We start from the raw sequence: 20,971 nt of genomic DNA on the forward strand, positions 1-20,971 counted from the left end.
GGTCTGCCGTGAAGCAAGTTTTTGTAGTATTCACTCGGACTACAGGACCACTACCCGACGTTTGGAAACTTCTTTAGTGCGGTTTTGGCCGATAGAGGGCTGCAAAGCGAATGTGAAAGTGCTGTTCACCCTGTTTAGAGTGGATGAACGACTGAAACTGTTTTGGAAGCGTTATTTTAAGGTAAAAAAAACTCTTTGGTGTTGCTTTAACATAAGATTACCTTTGAAAAAAATGCTTAATAATGTAACAATTTATTACAATATTCTATTTAACAGAACAATAATGGATTGTGATTTTTATTATACCTTTTATTTTACCAGGAAGAGCACATTGAGATTAAAAATCTCTTTTTTAAAGTCCTGGCTAAAGCCCTATTTGGATGCTAATTGTTTCTCATGAGGATGTCTGTAAAGACATAAAGATAAATTTGCAATGGATGTTTGAGTTTATAATTCACTACACCTGAAAATGCGCTGCATGTGTGGTTAATTACATGATTATTCACATGACCCGGACATTTAATTAAATACTGAAGTGTAATTAAATACATTTTAAAATTGTATTTAGCATTTGTTGCTTCTGATAATAGACATTTTAAACGTTTTCATGATTATCTTCTCTTTATTTATATCAGCTCCCACTCACTGTAAAAGAGCGATAAAAGATTGTGCCCATACTTCTCATCATTTCAGTTATGAAGATGTTTAAAATGCTCGAAAAGAAAGACTCAGATGCAGGATAAACACAAAGCGCATAACCATAAAGTGCTTTTCAGTGGTCTTAAAGGATGTGCAGAATGACTTTTGCATTAATGCCCTTTTATAAACTCAGAGACGTGGACTCGGAAATTAAATTACCACACAACCTTGGTGTTTGTCAAAAAACAGGTAATTCGGCCGAGAATTTTTACTGGATTCGGACAGCAAATAAAATCACTGACTACACTTTCAAAAATAAAGGGACAAAGCTGTCACTGGGGCAGTACCCTTTAAACAAGGTCCTAATATGTACCATTTAGGTACGTATCATTGAACTGCCAATATGTACCTTTGAAGTACTAATATGCACTGTTTGGGTACAAATGTGTACCTTTTTGAAGGGGTACTGTCCCAGTGACAACTTTTGTACCTTTATTTCTGAGAGTGTACCCCTGTAAATGATGAAAATACCTTACGTCCCCACAAGAAACAATTACCGCCTGAATAGGGCTTAAGACAGCAACACAATTCTGTGTCGGTTTAACAAATAACACGCACAAATACATACACGAATACAGACATACAAATTTAAACAAGTGTTAAAAATAAATAAATATCAATACTATATTTAATCAGACAAAGCATCTACATCCTGTTGTTTTGACCTCCAAATTATTTAAAATCCCCTCAAAAGCTTCCAATGGAACCAGCTCTGGAAGTTTCCACTTATATTGTTAGTTATTCCACGAAGAGGGAGCATCAAATTTAAATGCCTTTTCCCCCTAGACAGTAATACAATTCCTGGGATCTAAGATTGCAGTACCTGCAAGTTTCTTACAAATGTATGTCTGAATAATAGATTTATGATTCAGCTTAAGGTTGATAAATAAAATGTTCTCTGCCAATATTAAGCAGCCAGCACATTTTTTTAAAGGATGCACACAAAGAAAAGGAAAAACCTTTATGAACAAACTAGTATAATAATATAAATTAGTATGAAAATGTACTAAAACTTTTTGATTTTTTTTCATGCATTCTGTAAAGTATCTAAACAGAGCTGACTTTACATGAGCAATAATTATTCATGTCCACGCTGTGTATCACATTTACAGTAGGGCATAAATAAATTGCAAATGTGCCCCTTTTCTACGGCTATATACAACTGTACAATGTGTAGTATAAATAATATGGTGTTGTTAAACAAGTACCGTTTAACCACAAGAATCAGCTTTCTTGTTATAGACGGATTCATCTGAGACGCGATTGCGTGTCTGATCGGAACTTTACTTACACTTTCTGTTTTTTGATGGTCTTACTCGTTGCTAAACTGAACTCTTGAACAAATACCTCGTCGAAAATAACAAATGTTTTGGTTTCCTAGGTAATCTACGTGTTGTTTATTTTGCTTATTATATAAATAAACTACTTTAAAATGACTTTGTTGTTATTTATTCCTAGCGTGGTTTACCGGAAGTTACGTGTGTTCCAAGAAAGTCGCTTGTTTACATTGTTACTGTTGAAACCGTCTATAGTACCCATAGCACCTTTGCAGCACAATATGAGATAACAGAGCAAAATTTGTATTAAAACTGGAACATTCATCATTATAGGGGTGTCTTGTATTGTGATCTGTTCACAACATGGTGAATAAACATTAATAGAGCTTCATCTGTGCTGCATGTGTTTCATTTTAATTACTGATCTTTGTCAGTAGCCAAATTTGTCTGATATTCTCTTATAAACTTTCCATAATGGACAAAATGGCAGGACGTGTTCATAAATAATAATATGTATATTTTTGGGGTTAAACGAATGTGCTCCTTTTGTGAATGTGAGGTGTGCCAGCAGAGATTCACTTAATGGTTTAATTATGTCCTCTCTGCTGATGTTTTAGGGCGCTGCACCTCCACCACCCAGTCAAATTGTACGAGTCCAGTGTCTGTAAGCCTTACCTACTGTCCACCAGTGTCAAACATTGTGTTTGTTTGTATGTCAAAAGCCAGTTTGTCTCTGAATGTAGCAGAATGTTTTCCGCCTTTTCTTTTTTCCTCCTTTTTGTCTGGCGTTGTGGTCACATAAATCATACACAAGGCATTCTGGGACTCAGGAATTTAGATTTTGTTTACAAGAAATTTTTTTAACACAATATGCATGTCATTGTTCTTCAGGCACTACATTTCCCTACTTCTTTAGTTTTGGTACAGTCCAAAACAGGACTCATTTGACATCTGAGCTCTTTTTCTGAATCCTGATTCGCCCAGCAGTGTCTTTTATGTATTAAAACTCAAACAGAAATCCTGAACCGCATTCTCAAACCTTTTTCTATTAACAATAACCTGCTTTGTTTATTCTTTTGTACTTTATCATTGCAATTTATTTATTTAAGTACTTTAATTCTTTTTCTATCTGTGAATGAACCTCCTTTTGGTTTGCAGCACTTTAAACACACAAGTAAACAGATGTGTGCGTGAGTGTGTGAGCTAATGTTAAAAACAGAATGGAATCTGAAACTCCCCTCTGATCTTAATCCATTTGGTGTGTGTGTTTGATTCCTAAAGTTAAACAAAAATGATGCCGTGCTGCAAACACAAAGGCAAGTACAGTCACAAATCAAAGACGTTTTTGTCTTGTTGTATTATTATGTTCTTCATTTTTGGATGTTTAATTGAAACGGTAGGTGATAAAATGCATTAAAATGTCATCTATTCAAAATATTTATTTTGCTGTTTGCTTTTCTGTTTAGTTCAACTATGGTGATATAAATATTTTCAATCCATTCGTTTAATAGTGTGATTTCGCAATTGCTTATAATATTGCTAAACTGAACAGATGACGCACAGGATAAAGCTCTGTTTTCACACTCAGGCCCTTGATCAGCCAGAAAGTGACTCATATTTCCTATGGGATGTTTTGGGCCTTTTCCCCCTTTTCATTTGCTATCCTGACACTCTGCTTCCTTTTTTATCATCACCCCCGCCCTCTCATCCCCTTCCAAGTAGCTTTTATTTTAAAGCATTACTGTTCTAGATCTGATCTGATCTGTCTGTCTATCCATATATCTATCTGTCAAGACCTCCATCACTGTTTTATCCATCAATATGCTTTGCTGTATATTGAATATTTAGATATAGATTTGACCTGCTTACCTTGACTTTCTTGATTTTAAAGGAGCAGAGAATCTCTCAGTTTTTTTAATATACCATGAACCCAGACCTTTCACCCCTTTCCTTGCCCCTCAGGTGATCCGTAAGGGCTGGTTAACCGTCAACAACATCAGTCTAATCAAAGGAGGAGCCAGGGAATACTGGTTTGTGCTCACAGCTGAAAGCCTGTCCTGGTTTAAAGATGATGAGGCGAGTATAAAGTATTTTAGAGATTTAATCATGCAGTTTTCATTGATTTCTTTATGATGATTATATAGCGAGAGTGCTCAAAGTACAGTTTCCAAGAGTTCCCTGTAGAGATGTTGGGAAAAGGCAAGGAAGGAGTTCCAATTGGCTGTTCTTTGTGTCAGTCACACTGTGTGGCCTGTCAGGCGGGCTGCCATCTGTCTGCCTGTCTGTGCCTGCTGTACAGGTGCAGGAAGTTCTGCACAGCAAGTGTAGACAGGCAGACAGACAACGCTCTCAGCCAATGGCAGCGCAGCCTGCTTCTCCGAACCGGAAACACGGAAAATGTCAAATGCAAACATGCTCATATGCCCCCTACTCATGTTTTAAACATTTCATCAAATTTTTTTAAAATATTACATGAATCAATGTCTAATTTTTTAACACAACAATTCAAGATAAAACTAAAATTACATTGTTTTAGCCAAAACAGTACAGTAAATTGTCACAGTAATTATAGTTTTAGTCTGTAAACAAAATCTGTAAAAAAAAAAAGACTTTTACATTAGAGTCCTAATTGTCCCAGACAGATTCAACTTTTTAAAACTTTTTCTCTTACTTTCTTGGTGTATGGTCTTTCTCCCTTGCTTGCATATTTTTGCCCTCTTTTCTAGCATACCCCCAATCTCTATGTGTCTCTCTCTCTCTCTCTCTCTATGTCCATTGGGAATAAAGGCATTTGGACTGGATCACCCTGACATAGCTGGATCTCCCCCAAGTCAAACTAACACACACACGCACACACACATGTATATTGATATACACAGAACACATGCACAGGCCCAAACACACTTATGCTCAACGCCCTCACTTAACTGCCAAATGCATGCAACTGTAAAAGCAAACACTGATTTTTATGTATATTGAAATGCAAAGGCTGTGTAATGTCAAATATTAGAATTTACATACAATTTATTCGAGTTTCTGGAGGTCATACACTTTTTTCACAGACGTGAAAACATATAAACTGAATTATGCTTTATTTCACTATTATATATTCAGCGTAAATATTAAAAATACTTTGGATACATCAATATGACTTCAAACATATGGAAGATTTTAGTTTAGTTTGGTTTCTGAATTCCTGTTCTGCTAAAGCCATTATTGCAGTGATTTTCGAATATTTTGCCTGGACTGATTTTCCACTTCATAAACATATCTGCTATTCTTACATAACTATTCACATATTTCTGTCTCTGCGTAGAAGCGCAGCAATTTTTATTTTTAACTTCATATATATCATATTATATCATCGTTTTACCCTCCCCATCTTTCTGTCTATCTTCTTCATTTTCTCTTCATTTTATTTTGTCTCTGTGGTTGGCAGTCTCTCTGGGGCCATACACATTCCTTGGTGGAAAATTGTAAGAGTTTGTCCAAACACCATCCAGCCTTTTAGAGCCTGCCGAGAAAGAAAGAGAGAGAGAGAGAGAGGAAAAGAAGGATACAGCCCCTCATCCACAATCTGCATGCACACACTACAAATACAAATAATTACGCATTTGTAAGGTTTACATTTTTACCCCTAAAAACTTTAGTCAGACTTTAATACAAAGTGGCATCAGATGTTCTTATATTCTCTTCCTTTCTGTAAATTGATCCCAGTACCGATGGCGCTCATGAGTTGGGATTGCTGGTTTGGGTTAATCAGCGCCCAACACTAAACAGACACGCATTCCTTTAGTCTTTCTCTCTCTCTCTTTCTGCGTTGAGCTCGTGAGGGAAAACAGATGACTTGTGCACCCCTCCACTTCTATTTGCTTTCTGCATAATCACTCTCTTTTCACCTCCTCCATGCCATGTGCAAGTCTGGATGTATGCGTGCGGCTATGTGATTATGCTGCAATGAGTGTGTTAGCAAGATCAGTGGCCTTCTAATCATCTGAAGATACAAACAAAGGTTCAAGACAGCTAAAATCTGGACGCCCAGATGTCCTCAGAAAAATTTTCAAGCCGAGTATGTACACATTTATAGCGGCAGTGTATATTAGAGCAGTCATATGGATAATTCACGCATGACACAATCGGGTAAAGCGGCCCACGTTATGACGTTATTAAATTAAGAGTTAGCTACACGTTACCGTGTTTAAAAAAGTAAGATAAACTACGTTATGTAGTTGATCTCCTGTACACGCCACCCTTTGGGTCCAAACCGGCATAATCACCTGAATCCGAGCTCTGCATCATAGAGAAAACTTTTTCTGTCATTACCACCAACGGCACAGAACTCTGTCGACTGAGACATGCAATTTGACCAACGCTACTAGACAGAGAGAAAAGTTACAATGCATTTGTATAGACAACAAAAAAACACAGCAAAACCTTTTCGCCTGCATCATCATCTTCCTTTTAAGCGTTGCACAATCCATGCACAGTCTAACCAATGTGCAGACTACTGTACACCAGTAATATCCTGAACAGGTAGTCTGAACACTGGGACGACGGAGCAGGAGCCCTCTTTCTTAGTCGTTCTCTCTCTCTCATTTCACTCCTTACTTTAACTTTATCTATTTCAGTTACTCAACCCCGCTGACCTCGACCTTCACCGGAGGCGACAGAAGATGCAAAATAAACAGGACTGAAGTCTCCATTGCTTTGCTTTCATTCTAGGCGGGAATGAAAAGACCGACTCCAAACGTCCGTTTACCCATTGCGACTTTCTCGCTTGGTTCCTTCCTGTCCCCGAGACCCAGCGCATCCTGCGTTTTCCTGCGTCGGCGTTCAGTATCCAGCCTTGACGTGGCACATTTGCTTCCACAGCCGGCTATCTGGCAGGACGTTTATGGACAGCGTAGCAAAAAAGAGGGAAAGTCAGAGAAAGAAGAAGAGAGGGCGAGAATGAGGGAGGGACCCCTCTGGCCATATAAGGGTTGATGGGACCCTTGGGGAATAAACTTTGGAGTGGTCCGTTGTTTCTCAATTCCTCTGTTTCTTTCAATCTCTCGATCCGACTCACTCATATCCATTCGTCTTTCTCTCTCCGTACTCTCTCGGTACTCGCAGCCAATCTCTGGACTTCCCTACCCCATCTCTCTCGGTCTCGCTCGTTCGCGCTCTCTCTCTCGCTCTCTCACTAAAGCGGTACCAGATGTTGTATTCTTAACGCCAGCCTGTCATTTCTAACTTTTTTTAACCTCTAAAATCTCAGGCAGGAAGTGGGCCCCTTTGGAATGAAAAAAAAAGAGAGAACATTTTGGAGGGGAGCAAAAAAGGAGGGGTGCAGAGAGTCAGGGAGGACAAGAGAGGAAAGGAGATACAGTGTGATAGTTTAAAGGAGTAGTTCACCCAAAAAAATTTATTTTGTCATTGTATTCTCACATTTATGGCATTTCATTTGTTCTTTCTGTGAAATGAAAATGTAGAAAATTTTGTTATGCAGATTTTATGTAGCAATCAGGGGCTGCCACGCTGTAAAGATGAAAATGATATAAACGCATCATAAATCACATGACGTGCACTATATACTTTTAAAATCTACCTCTAGCATTTGTGTTTACACTCTCACCTTTGGTATCTTTTCAAAGGTCCTTATATGTACCATTTTGGCACAGATATGTATCTTTGAGGTACCATTATGCACCTTTTAGGTACAAAAGTGTACTTTTTAGAAAGGTAACGCCCTAGTGACAGCTTTTTGTAACTTCTTGTAATTTTATTCTAAGACTGTAGAACAGTTTGACATTATTCTCTCATTATTTTCCTGTCCCTAAAGTACGTCCAGAATTTAAAAAAAATGGCGCGTCAAGATCATTGACTATGGAGCGAATTTTGTGCCATAATTTTACAAACAAATACAGCATTTTGCAAACAAACTCAATCTGCTTTGCAAAGGGAAAACTTGACTCGCAAACTAACAGAAAAAACTTTGCAAATAATAAAGGCAATTTGAGAGAAAATGCAGATGTGTTACAAATATGTACTGTGTTTTGTAAATATGACCATGATTTTTTCACAAATGTGACCATGATTTTCTCACAAATGGGACCATGATTTTCTCACAAATGTGACCATGATTTTCTCACAAATGTGACCATGATTTTCTCACAAATGGGACCATGATTTTCTCACAAACGGGACCATGATTTTCTCACAAACGGGACCATGATTTTCTCACAAATGTGACCATGCAATCCAAAACAGCAGATGGCGCTGTTTCAACCTTATTAGGCATTTTCAACTAGTCTCCCTGAAAAGCCCTGAATTTTAACTTACATATCACCCCGGACAGTGCCAGCAACTGAATGAAGACTAAATTAATTTTTCGTGGTTCATGTTGTTAATCTCTGGATTTATTGAAAGTGTTGATAATAATTAATGTCTGTTAATAGTAAACACATTCTGTGTGTAAAGACATTGAATTCAATCTGAATTCTATACATTTGCAATTGTCAATCCCTATACCCCGTCTGATTCTCTAAATTCTCTTCTTTTGGTGATAAGAAACTCACCATCACTGGACTGTTTTAAGTGATCCTTAAAGACTTATCCTTTTAAAATAGCTTACTATTGCAAAATGATTATTACTAACTTGTTTACTTTTGTATGTGTATGTTCCTGAGAATCTCATATATTATGGTGCTTTGAGTTTTAGAAAGTGCATTAAAAATAAAATTTATTATATCCCCTGCAGAAAAATAACAGCTAATACCAGCCTATGCTGGTTGACTGGTTTAACCCTCTGGGGTCTAAGGGGTTTTTAGGGCCCTGGAGAAGTTTTGACCTGCACTGACATTTGTGCTTTTTTCAGTTGCTTAAAAACATAATAATGGCAAAAGTCTTATAACACTGCATTCAGCACAAACTGGGCTACTATATTATATGATTAACATGTATGTACATGTTTGTATTTTTGAGAGAAAAATGTTTATGCGTGGTTTTTGAAAAAGAAAAAAATTTAAGTGACTGATATAAGTCCACAAAACTCATTCTAAACATGTTTTCCTAAAACTTTTCAAAGCAGGATCTTGTAGTCTAGAGTTTTTTCTTTAAAATGATGTGAAAATCATTCTGCTTACTCCTTCACATAACACAATATATTGATTTACAATTTCAAAGTCACTTTTTGGTTAGGAAGGCAATATGCAAGGAGGCTGGAAGCTCTTGAATAATCTGTGATTGACAATACACTGCTGAAGAACAATACACTTGCATAATGAGCTGCATAATGAGCCTTTAGGCAGGAATGTGAAGATGCCATTATTGTTAAGTGTTTGTTTGTGAAAGCAAGACAAAAGAAATGCCTTCACATGCATGATCCTGCATTAAATAAACTTACTGTGCAGAGATATACGCGAATAAACTGGGTTTTAGATGTGTTTAGATGCGTCTTAATACAAAGTGCGTCAAATATGATTGTGTGTTTGTGTATGCGTTTGGCCGTTGATCACGTCTGACGGAAGCACAAAGAAAACATAAGCGCATGGAGATAACTTTTATTTACTAGGCGAGAGTAACCAAGTAGATGTGATGTTTGCAATCGTCTTTTATAAGAATACCAAAAAGCGCGTGAAATGAGGCATCGTGTCTTTGTGTGTGGATTTGTACATCGCGTCACACCTTCGAAGCACACACACTTGCATCTTTTATAAGAACACCACAAAGTGCGTCAAATATGAGGCATCGTATGTTTGTGTGTGAGTTTGGACATCGCGTCACACAGACGAAGCACACACACTTGCATCTTTTATAAGAACACCACAAAGTGCGTCAAATATGAAGCATCGTGTGTTTGTGTGTGCATTTGGACATCGCGTCACACAGACGAAGCACACACACTTGCATCTTAAGAATACCACAAAGCGCGTCAAAAATGAGGCATCGTGTGTGTGTGAGTTTGAACATCGATCCCATCACACTGACGAAGCACACACACTCGCGTCTGTCTGGAGATTAAGGCGCGAGTAAACAGTTATGTGGTGTGTGCAATCGCATCTTTTATAATGATACCACAAAGCGCTTCAAATATGAGGCATTGTGTGTTTGTGTGTGCGTTTGGACGTCGATCGAGTCACACTCGCGTCTGGAGATAACTTTAGTTACAGTCACTAGTAAACAAGTAGATGTCATGTTTCCAGCACTCGGATTAAAACTCAACACAGCAATGAATGGCTGCAGAGACGGAATGTCCATTGACTGTGGGGTTGATTAATGAATATGGATGATCTCTGCTCTTCTCTTCAATGGAGCGGGGCGTGGCTCATTATAGATAATGAAGCAACAGAAGAAAGACGGTACATCTCTCTCTTCTAATACAGTTAACAACGAATTACAATATTTGTTTTCGATTTCACTTACATCATTTAAAAGCAGACATTCGAAGCATTATGTAGACATTTATCTTTTGTTTGTATGACAAGTATTCGTTAAGTTACAGTTCATTTTTCTGACGTGTTTCTGAAAGGACTTCACTTAGGGAGAGAGAACAAAACGCGCATCATGTTTATTTTCTTACTTTTGCGAAAAGCACAACATTCTGTTTTTATTGGGAGTGGACAGAAAAAACTAGACACTTTAACGTTTTAAATGATGTATAAATCATATCTGTATGTCCAAAATCAGCAGAGTTATCTAAGTCTCTTTGGGGAGTGATTGAAAAATAAAGAGTTTGCGGTGCCCGCGCCGCAGCCGACCCCAGAGTGTTAAGATGGTGTTCCAGCCTGGTTTTAGCTTAAGCTAGTATTAGAAGGATTTTTGCTTTTATACTGTAGCTGGTCAGGCTGATCACACCAGCCCAAACCAGCTTGACTAGGCTGGAAGCTTTGCCAGCTTGGCTATTGTGAAAGAAGCTGGTTTAAACTGGTCCTCCTAGCCTGACAAGATAAGACCAACTTTAAAAGGATTAACATTTTGTAGAAGTTTATCTTGTTCAGAGTGCTCAAATGACTATGATCCTGGTTGGTTGGTTACTGTTGCTTGAACTGGCCACTCTGTCCAGACAGCCGATGTTGGGTTTATTATGTCCCTACCACACTCTTTCTCCAAAGAGTTTCATTTATTATCCTGCATCTTTTGATAAGCATTGTAAGTTGAATTCATTGTCTTGACACACAGAATTTGTTTACTATTAACAAACATTTATTATTATTAACACTTACAATAAAATCAGTGAGATTAACAGAATGAAGCCCGACAAATGAAATGTCTTTATTCAGTTGCTGCCACTGTCAGGGGTGATATGTATGTTAAAATTCAGGGCTTTTCCCCTGGGCTTTTTTCCAATGCCTGAAAAAGTTGAAACAGTGCCATCTGCTGTTCTGGATTGCATGGTCCCATTTGTGAGAAAATCATGGTCCCATTTGTGAGAAAATCATGGTCCCATTTGTGAGAAAATCATGGTCACATTTGTGAGAAAATCATGGTCCCATTTGTGAGAAAATCATGGTCACATTTGTGAAAAAATCATGGTCACATTTGTGAAAAAATCATGGTCACATTTACAAAACACAGTACATATTTGTAACACATCTGCATTTTCTCTCAAATTGCCTTTATTATTTGCAAAGCGTTTTCTGTTTGTTTGCGAGTCAAGTTTTCCCTTTGCAAAGCAGATTGAGTTTGTTTGCAAAATGCTGTATTTGTTTGTAAAATTTTGGCACAAAATTCGCTCCATAATTGACACAAAAACGGTAGTTCTTCTGTTATATCTGACATCAACTTTCAATGAATGATGAGTTCAGCTGTGGTGTTGTTCTTCCCACATAACTGCAGTGGTTAAAAAAAACCTATAAAACTATAGTGCACAAGGTGTATGGACCACTTTAAAATACTTGCATGTTGTTTTATGTCCTAGTTGTCCCTTGACGACCCTAATAAAGGGATATTTCATCCGAAAAATGAAAATTGTGTCATCATACTCATCCTCATGTTGTTTTAAACCTGTATAAGTTATAGATATAAGTAAAGATATTTTGATAAAAGATGGTAACCACACAGTTGACGGTACCATTTGACTTTCATAGTAGGAAATAAATTACTATGTAAGTCAATGGGTACCGATAACTGTGTGGTTACCATCATTTATCAAAATATCTTAATTTTGTATACAATACAGAATAAAGAAACTCCTAAATGTTTAGAACAACATGAGGGTGAGTAAGTGATTGCACAATTTGCATTTTTCGGTGAAGTATCCCTTTAATCTTTACTATATGGAAAAAAATATGTAACAATTCTTCAAAAAACTGCTTTTGTGTTCCAAAGAAAAAGTAAGAGCTTGCGGGTTTGAAATGACATGAGGGTGACAAAATTATGATAGAATGTGCTTTTTGTGGTGAATTATTTGTGAAAGCACTCTGGTTTTTAAATTGTTGTAAGATGGCCTTGCAGACTTCAGAAAATACCTGCATAGATTTTCCAAGGAATTCTGTGCACCGCGGTGACTCCATCAGACCCAATCATCGATAGCGCCATCAGACGGCTCTCTCTTTACCTTCTGTTTTTCATTTTTATTTCTTCAGTACTCACGCTTCACACTTTCATCCTCTCTTCCTCTCCTACATCTCCTTTCCGTTATTTGCAATGTAATCCAAGCCGTTTCCTGAGACCCCGGCCCCTCCTGTTCAGACAGAGAGGAGGAGAGAGCGGAGGTCTTTCGCTTTTTTTCACTAGAAATGTTGTGTTTCAGAGCCTTGGGCCGAATAATGACTTCCACATGTGGGCTTACTCTCTATCTCTCAATTCTTCCTTCATTTTTTTATACTTCTTTTTTCTCAAATCTAAAAAGTTGTGCCATTTTTTATGTGCGCAGTTCTTCGGTTTTGTCCAGTTGCCTGAGGCCTTCCTGGGAATAATCAAGTAAATCTACGCTAGATTTTATTCTTTTGATAGATTATTGATTTACTTGATCTACTGTTTTTGTTCTTAGACTCCTGTCTTTTTTCAAAGTCATCTTTTCCAGTTCTCACTATTTTTGAGATATACTGTCACAGTTTGTTTGGATCTTATTTGGATACATCACAAAACTTGATAAACTACCTACCAACTGTAGACATTTCAAATGTTTGAATGCTCAAATCATCCCCCAAAAAGTATCTATATTCGGCAGGTGACTAAGTTTTTAAAGTAAGGTTCACTCCAAAAAAAAAATGTGTTTACTCACCCATAATGTGTTTTAATACTATATGATTTTAATTCTTCTGTGGATCACACATGGAGATGGCAGAATATTATCTTGCAGTTTTCCATATATATAAAAAAGTCTATTCTTCAAACAAAATTGTATAGCTTCAAAAAATTAGAACTTAAGCTCTGAGTTAACTACAAAAAGTCACAAAAAGATCCAAAACTGTACCTTTCCTGTCGCTGGGGTGGTAAGTTTCTGTTTTGTTCCTTGACAGGTATACTAAACATAATATGAGTTTGTATCTTTTTGGGTACATTACTGTAAGGATCAGTAACTAAGGCTTAAAGGGATAGTTCGGCCAAAAATGATATTAAACCCATGATTTACTCACCCCCAAGCTGTCCGAGTTCCATATGTCCATTGTTTTTTAGACAAACACATTTTCGGATATTTTAGAAAATGTTTTAGATCTTTCAGTTGATTAAATGTAATGTTACGGGGTCCACGAGCTTCAAGTCCAAAAAAAGTGCGTCCATCCTTCACAAATTAAATCCAAACGGCTCCAAGGATGATAAACAAAGGTCTTCTGAGGGTAATCCGCGCGGTGTTGTTGTAGAAATATTCATATTTAAAACTTTATTAACGTAAATAAATACCTTCCGGTAGCGCCGCCATCTTGGACTCCTCTGTATTTAGGAGAGAGTATAAGCGTAGTGTACGCACTTTTCTTAGTGACATATGACAAATTCGGAGGGCAGGGGCACAGAGCAGCAGCAGAGTAGCCTCCGTAGGCTGCGTAAGCTCTCATCCTGAATGCGGACGCGACTAAGATGGCGGCGCTACCGGAAGGTATTTATTTTCGTTTATAAAGTTTTAAATATGGAAATTTCTACAACAACACCACGTGGATTACCCTCAGAAGACCTTTATTTATCATCCTGGAGCCTTTTGGATTTAATTTGTGAAGGATGGACGCACTTTTTTTGGACTTGAAGGTCGTGGACTATGGGTGGACCCCGTAACATTACATTTAATCAACTGAAAGATCTAAAACATTTTATAAAATATCCAAAAATGTGTTTGTCTGAAAAACGATGGACATATGCAACTCGGACAGCTTGGGGGTGAGTAAATCATGGGTTTAATATAATTTTTGGCCGAACTATCCCTTTAAGGTTTTGTACCCCTAAAATTTACCTGGTACAAAATTAATCTTTAAGGTACACATTTGGTCCTTAGGGTATAATATTGTATCCCAAAAGGTACAATATTTCATTGTGTTGTATACCCATAAAGGTACAGAAATAAACCCTGAGGGTTCCACCCCAGCGACAGAAAAGGGTTAGTTTTGGTACCTTTCATTTTGACTAGGCATTCATAGTTATTGTATTTTCACCATTCACTGCAAGATCAGTGTTAAGATTCGGCTAAGTGTCTCCTTTGTGTTCTACATAAGAAAAGGAAAACTGTAAAGGTTTGGAAATACAAGAAGGTAAATGATAACTTTTTGATATACGGTATTTTTAGATTCTTCATTGTTGGTTTCAAGCCTTTCTAGTGGGCTGCACACCTGGATAACATTTTTGGGCATCATTCAGATGTTTGAACGCTTTGAATTCTCGAGGTATGCAGCCCACTAGGTTTATAGATATTCATTGTCTATCTCATTGTCTAGGAAAAAGAAAAGAAATATATGCTGCTTCTGGACAATCTGAAAGTACGAGATATCGAAAAAAGCTTCATGTCCAGCAAACATGTGTTTGCCATCTTTAACACAGAGCAGAGGTCAGTCACGCACCTGCACACACAGAAATACATGTGATTCCTATCATTAACACATTTAAGCAAAACACACAAAGTGCATGAAACAAGCAGTGGATATAGACAAACCACAAATATTTGCAAGTTGGTATGCATGGTTATAGCACCGTCAAGATCATAGGCTTGATTCCCAGGGAACACACAAACTGAGTACAACACTCATAGATTGGCCAGTGTGTGAATGTCTACTCATTGGCAGACAGTTATGAAACACAACCAAATATATCTTTCTTTATCCTGGCACATTGAAAATGATCTGAAGATATTTATTGATTTGTTGTTCCACAGTGGGTTTACATTGATAAAGGCATTATGAGGGAAAACATAACCCATATTTAGTGGTGTGTGCTTAACTTGGGATTACTGTTTTGATCCATTCCATAACCCTTACTATTAACCTTTGCCATATAACTTGCTCTGCACTGTTCTTTTACAGACATGAATGGCACTTTAAAATGTTTAGAGAAATGCTTTTACCTAAGCTATAAAACTTTATTTTTACCAATCAAACCCATAAAAAAATCCCATAAACTTTGTTGAGAGTACGGTGTAGCCTACGCATAAATGCGTAGATTGACATGCACCTCCCCTAAAATGTAACAACCCATAAAGTCTACGTGGACCGCGAGCGCTGTGATCAAGCGAGCCGCACAAGCCCTGAAAAGTGAAGCCAAAACCTCTCGATCGCCCCCAGTAACTGGTCCCGGTATAGGTCATTACCCCACCTCCCCCATGTTATTCAATGTGATTTGTGACCAACTAAATAATTTAATTATACTTCAATTATCTTTTTTCCGAAGCTGGTTTCTGTCATGTACTGTAGTTTTTATCACTCTGATGTAAATTCAAGAGGTTGTTTTTAAAATATGTTTGTTTTTAGTTAGTTGTCTAATGCTAAAAAAGCGGTTCGCATTCTGCGAGGGCATTGCCTTGATTTTGCGGCTTTACTTCCTGCTCACAACTGGGCAGGACTGGTCCTGAAAACGCTACTGCGCAGACTCAAGACCCAAGATGTCAGCGCCGTATCGGGACACTAGCGGCTTCACTTTTCACCAATGGAAGAGAGCGAACAGGCGTCATCCATCTTTTTTACAGTCTATGGCTGTTATTGGTCTGCTAGAACCCTTCCATCAGGTGAAAAGAATGTGGTGAGATATAATGTTGCATTTCTTCATACTCTTTTCCGCTTTTTCCGGTAAAACAAATATGGACAAAGTTAAGGAGTGATATTTAACCATTAAAAGGCTGTAGTCTAAAGCCCGGACTATAGTCTGTTTTTTTACGTGTACGCAAATGTAGGCACAGTCGAACGCAAAGCCTTGCAAAGTATAGTTTATTTGACAAAATGTATTTATTATTTATTTATAGTTTATAGACAAAATGCAATGCAACTCCAGTGCTATATTATACATTGTATTGTAGGCGCATACGCGACCTACGCATACAATGTATGCTGGGTTTCAAAAATCCAGCGATGTGCGTACAATACGCGCAAAATCTTCTGATGGGGAAAATTTGCTTCACGCTCACTGTACACAGACCCTCGCGTACGCGTAAAAAATGGATCATACTTCGTCCTTCCGCTGTCTGTTTGCCGCCGTCAATGCTGATGCTTCTGGAACAACATGCTGCAGTTTCTTTAGCTTTTTCTTTGACACTGTGTCTACAATGATGCAGAAGTATAAATGAAAACTGATGCCTAGCCTACAGCGTAGAGGGTTTAGTGTTGGTCCAACGGAGAAGTATTAATTATTAGACTTTACACTGAAAGAGGGTCACGAGCCAGAATATCATAGAGGCGTCGGGCTGGGACAGTTATCAATCACCTAGAAACCACCAAGAACACCCTAGTAACCACATAGCAACACCTTAGCAACCACTCATAACACCTTGGAGGCAAATTTTCAACCACTTTTACAAGCACCACTTGTAAAATCTTATTGAAATATCTCTCTCTCTCTCTCTCTCTCTCTCTCTCTCTCTCTCCCTTTCTTTCTCTCTCATACACACACATTCCATAATGTCTGGACTATTAATCAGCTACTTCGATCTCTCCTCTCCTAATTTATTTCTCTGTGCCACAACCAAGCTTTTTCTGCTCTGTTTTTCTTTTGCGGTGGAATTTGTACTCTGAGCTCCTGGCTGCTTTCTAAAGGGGAATTTCTTGGAGTCTCATGTCAGTCACACTGTGTTCTAAACCAGCATGACAAGATCTCATCATTGTAGATTTTTGATTTAGTCTTTTCCAGCCGCACAAGTGACAAAACATTATGTCAGTCGTTTGGTTTCTATTTTTGTAACGTTATACTAACTAGCTCTTTCCACAGTAAAATCTTTAAAGTTACAAAACACCGCTTCACACATTTCACCACCTTACTTTTACAGAAAATTTAAATGATTGGCAGTTTATTTATCAATTTCATTTCATATGTGTATGCTAGGGCTGTGTATCGCCAACAATTCCCCGATACGATACGTATCCTGATACAAGGGTCCCGATACGATGCGCATCACGATACAAGACTATTTTGAATTACATTTTTGTTCAGAATTTAGTAACATTATTATTATTATTTTTATTATTATTTGTTTATTGTACATTGAATAAGCAGTGTTGACTTGTAACAGTTGTGTTTTTGCCATTCATTTATTAGCTATTAGAAATTTTTAAAATCCCAGAGTTAGTACTTAACTTATGTTTTTTTAAAAGCAGTTTTACAAAGATGGTGCCTTACTCTTGTCTCTCATTATTCTACATCTATGAATATATCTATAAACATGCAGTCAGACTTAATACTATTTAATAGAAATCAGATTATTAATGTGACAGTTATAGTTTGAAGTAGCTCTGTATCTCTTCTCTAGACGTACACTTTTCACATGCAAATCTTTGTCGTGTTTCTTCTCAAATGCGTTAGTACTGTTTTATAAGAGCATGGCTAATAAAGCCCTTTGCAGTAGTATAGGCTAAGATATCTGCGCTTTCATACTGAACTCATTGACTTTAATGCGCGCGCGCGAGAGAGAGCGCGAGTACGCAGCTCACTATGCAGACACGTGCGCCAGCGAGACAGACACGCAAAGTGAAAGTATACCCCGCCACCTTTAACTCTATGTACTCCGCGGGACACACGAATCGATACGGAAGGTGCTGTATCGATGCGCGCATCATCAGGCGTCCATGACGATGTATCGTCGTATCGATATTTTGAACACAGCACTAGTGTATGCCCCATCCAGGTTGTCCATTTGTCCAATGTACACATTACGTATACATGCTATTTGCTAAAGTAATGTAGAGTTTGTTGTTTTAAGTTTTATATATCCTTAGTCAGTTGCGAAACAGACAACAGCCAGTGTATTCTGTGGTCCTGGTTGCTTTAGTTTACTTTCATATCTTTACTTTTGTATGTTTTTGTATTAATGTGCATTTATCCTTTGAATAGTTAGGGGGCTAGGAAGTGAGTGTGGGTTTTATTAAAAATGTAAAACATTTTAGCTCTGTGGTGCTATCAAAACATTGGTCTGTTTAACTCTTTCACCGCCATTGACGAGATATCTCGTCAATTAAGAGAAAACGCTTCCCGGCCAATGACGAGATTTTCCGTCTTTCCGCAATACCGCTATTATTAAACCCGCAACTTTTTAAACCCGGAAGTATTGCCCTATGGCAAGCAGCTGCTTGTCCGTGTCTGTTTTAAAGATCGCTCTGAATGGGATCTCTATGAAAAGTCCGTCACAAAAATGGAATTATCTCTGCTTTTTGCTCAAAATGTGGTGTTTTTGCAGAAACCTACCCATATTCAAAAGCTGATTACAAAAGAACCACTAAAGGTAGGATGAAAGTTTTTTTTTTTTTTGAAAGCAGAGGGTCTGTTCTTTCATTTGGTATATTGTATGTTTATATATTTAAAGATAAAGATAAAGATTTTCTGGAAGGCATTAAACTTTGGTGAAAATCATGAAAAACGCTGGCGCTGTTTGGCAACTTTTTTTTTAAAACGCTGGCGGTGAAAGAGTTAAGCCTCCCAACCAGCCTGATAAATAAATGAAGCATTATACATCCTGTCACTACAGCAGAACAGCAGCTCTAAAACTCACTGTAAACCACTGCTTCACAGGGCTTATTGCTTAAAGGGATAGTTCTCTCAAAAATTAAAAATGTGTCATCATTTACTCATATTTAAGTTATTTTAAACCTGTATAAATGCCTTTGTTCTGCTGAACACAAATGTAGATATTTTAAAGAATGTTTAAAACAGATCAGGGGCACCATTCACTTCCACAGTATTACCTTGTCCTACTATGGGCCCTATTTGAACGATCTAAGTGCATTGTCTAAAGCGCACAGCGCAACGTCTAAATGGGCGTGCCCGAATGCACTTTTGCTAATTTAACGACGGGAAAAATGGTTTGTGCGCCGAGCGCATGGTCGAAAAGGGTAGGTCCTATTTTTTTAATGAGTAATGGGAGTATTTTGGGCGTAACGTGTAATAAACCAATGAGAGTCTCCGTTCTCATCCCCTTTAAAAGCAAGTTGCGCTGGCGCTATGTCTAATCCCTATTTAGATGACGGACTTTGTAAACTGAAAAACTAAGCGGAGGAAGAAGATCCCCAGTTTAAGATTAATGTTAAAAAATTGTGTTGTTTTTCACTTGTATTGAAATTGTTATTTTTTCATTAAAACCTTTAAAACCCGTTTTCTTTTATTCATGGAAGTAAAAAAGCAGGCTTTTAATTGCTTTAAATGTATGGCTATCCAATATCATCGAACAATAATTTACAAGTATGTAAGAAAAGGTTTGTACTGTAAAAATACTTTATTTGTAACAAACAGGAGATAAAGAATTTACAAACGGCCCTCCACAAGGTTCAGGCAGCACTTGGACCGCGTCAGTTTTTTTTAAGCATTACTTAAAAATGTTCTCATCTAACCATATCCACAGGTACAAAGTCATCCATAAATCCGTGAGGTAGCATTTAAAAAAAAACATTTAAAAACAGATGCATTTGTTTAAAGCAAAGCATTTATTTATTTACCAGGCTACAGGTGAAGCAGCTCTTTGCGCCTTCTAACGTCTCATAATTAGTCCTCATTTATGTCCAAGAGACTCAATAATAATCTTTTACATTCAATCCTGTAATCTTTCATATTTAAAAGCGTTTTTGTGCTGCTGCGCATTCATGTATGTGTTAAGCAAACCCGCGTTGTCGTCCCGTTTAGGCGCATATTACTAATGCGCTCTTAAATAACAAAAAAACATATTGCGCCATTGACTTTAGACTTTAGAGCAGGTTTTTGTTGGTCAATGGCGTAGTCTATTTTAGTTGCCTCAAAATAGCAACGCGCCAACAATGCGCCTGAACACACCTCGTTTTCAGACCACGTGAAAATTACAATTGCGCAGGGTGGAAACTAGCAAATGACACTTGCGTCGCGCATTGCGCTGCATTCCGCAGGGTGTAAGATAGAGCCCTATAAGTCAATGGTCTTGATCTACATTATTACAAACTTCCTTCAAAAAAATCTTCCTTTGTGTTCATCAGAACAAAGCAATTTTTATAGGTTTAAAACAACTGGAGGATGAGTAAATGATGCTTGAATTTTCTGTTTGGGTGAACTATCCTTTAGGTTTCAGATTTAAAAACGCGAAGTGCACCGCACTGCCTTTTTTGGTAGACTTTTTTAATTTAGAAAAGAGCATTGCACTGCGTTTTTTATGTTGCTAGACAAACACAAATTCAGCTGTCCTGTATTAGGATTATAGCAAGCATTCTTGAAACTTGGATTTTCTGTTATATTAGCAGAAACTTTCAAAAACCTTGCTCTAACCTTGATCAAGGGTGAGAGGTTTCGGATGTTCTAAACAACTGTAATTGTCCGTCACCAAACGGAAGGCTCGCCTCTCCATTCCTTCAATTGGACCATGGAAAAAATCCAAAGAAATTGGCGCTTTTCAGCTCAGAGTTGATTTTTTGTATCTTAAGGCGCTCAGAGCA

At 37.7% G+C, this 20,971-nt stretch overlaps 1 protein-coding gene and 1 long non-coding RNA gene across 8 annotated transcripts in view; one reads left to right on the forward strand and one right to left on the reverse strand.

Annotated features, from left to right (window-relative positions):
• Positions 1 to 20,971, forward strand: part of dnm3a (dynamin 3a) — a 70,662-nt gene that overhangs the window by 16,130 nt on the left and 33,561 nt on the right. For 3 of the 7 annotated variants that reach the window (XR_010528827.2, XM_065257355.2, XM_065257354.2), the window contains 3 exons: positions 2,594 to 2,623; positions 3,939 to 4,052; positions 14,825 to 14,934. Coding sequence is in view for 6 of the 7 variants with exons in the window: in XM_065257355.2 (XP_065113427.1) it covers positions 2,594 to 2,623; positions 3,939 to 4,052; positions 14,825 to 14,934 (254 nt within the window). In the remaining variant the exon portion in view is untranslated. Of the gene's footprint in view, positions 1 to 2,593; positions 4,054 to 14,824; positions 14,935 to 20,971 lie in introns of those variants that run through there. The other 4 variants (XM_065257359.2, XM_065257358.2, XM_065257356.2 and 1 more) reach the window with 4 other exon arrangements.
• Positions 4,060 to 7,823, reverse strand: LOC135739088 (uncharacterized). The gene is made up of 2 exons (XR_010528828.2): positions 6,736 to 7,823; positions 4,060 to 5,490 (listed from the first exon to the last, which is right to left on the reverse strand). It is a non-coding gene; the product is annotated as an uncharacterized lncRNA (long non-coding RNA).

This window comes from Paramisgurnus dabryanus, chromosome 12, assembly GCF_030506205.2.
Source record: "Paramisgurnus dabryanus chromosome 12, PD_genome_1.1, whole genome shotgun sequence".
Taxonomy (NCBI): Eukaryota; Metazoa; Chordata; class Actinopteri; order Cypriniformes; family Cobitidae; genus Paramisgurnus; species Paramisgurnus dabryanus.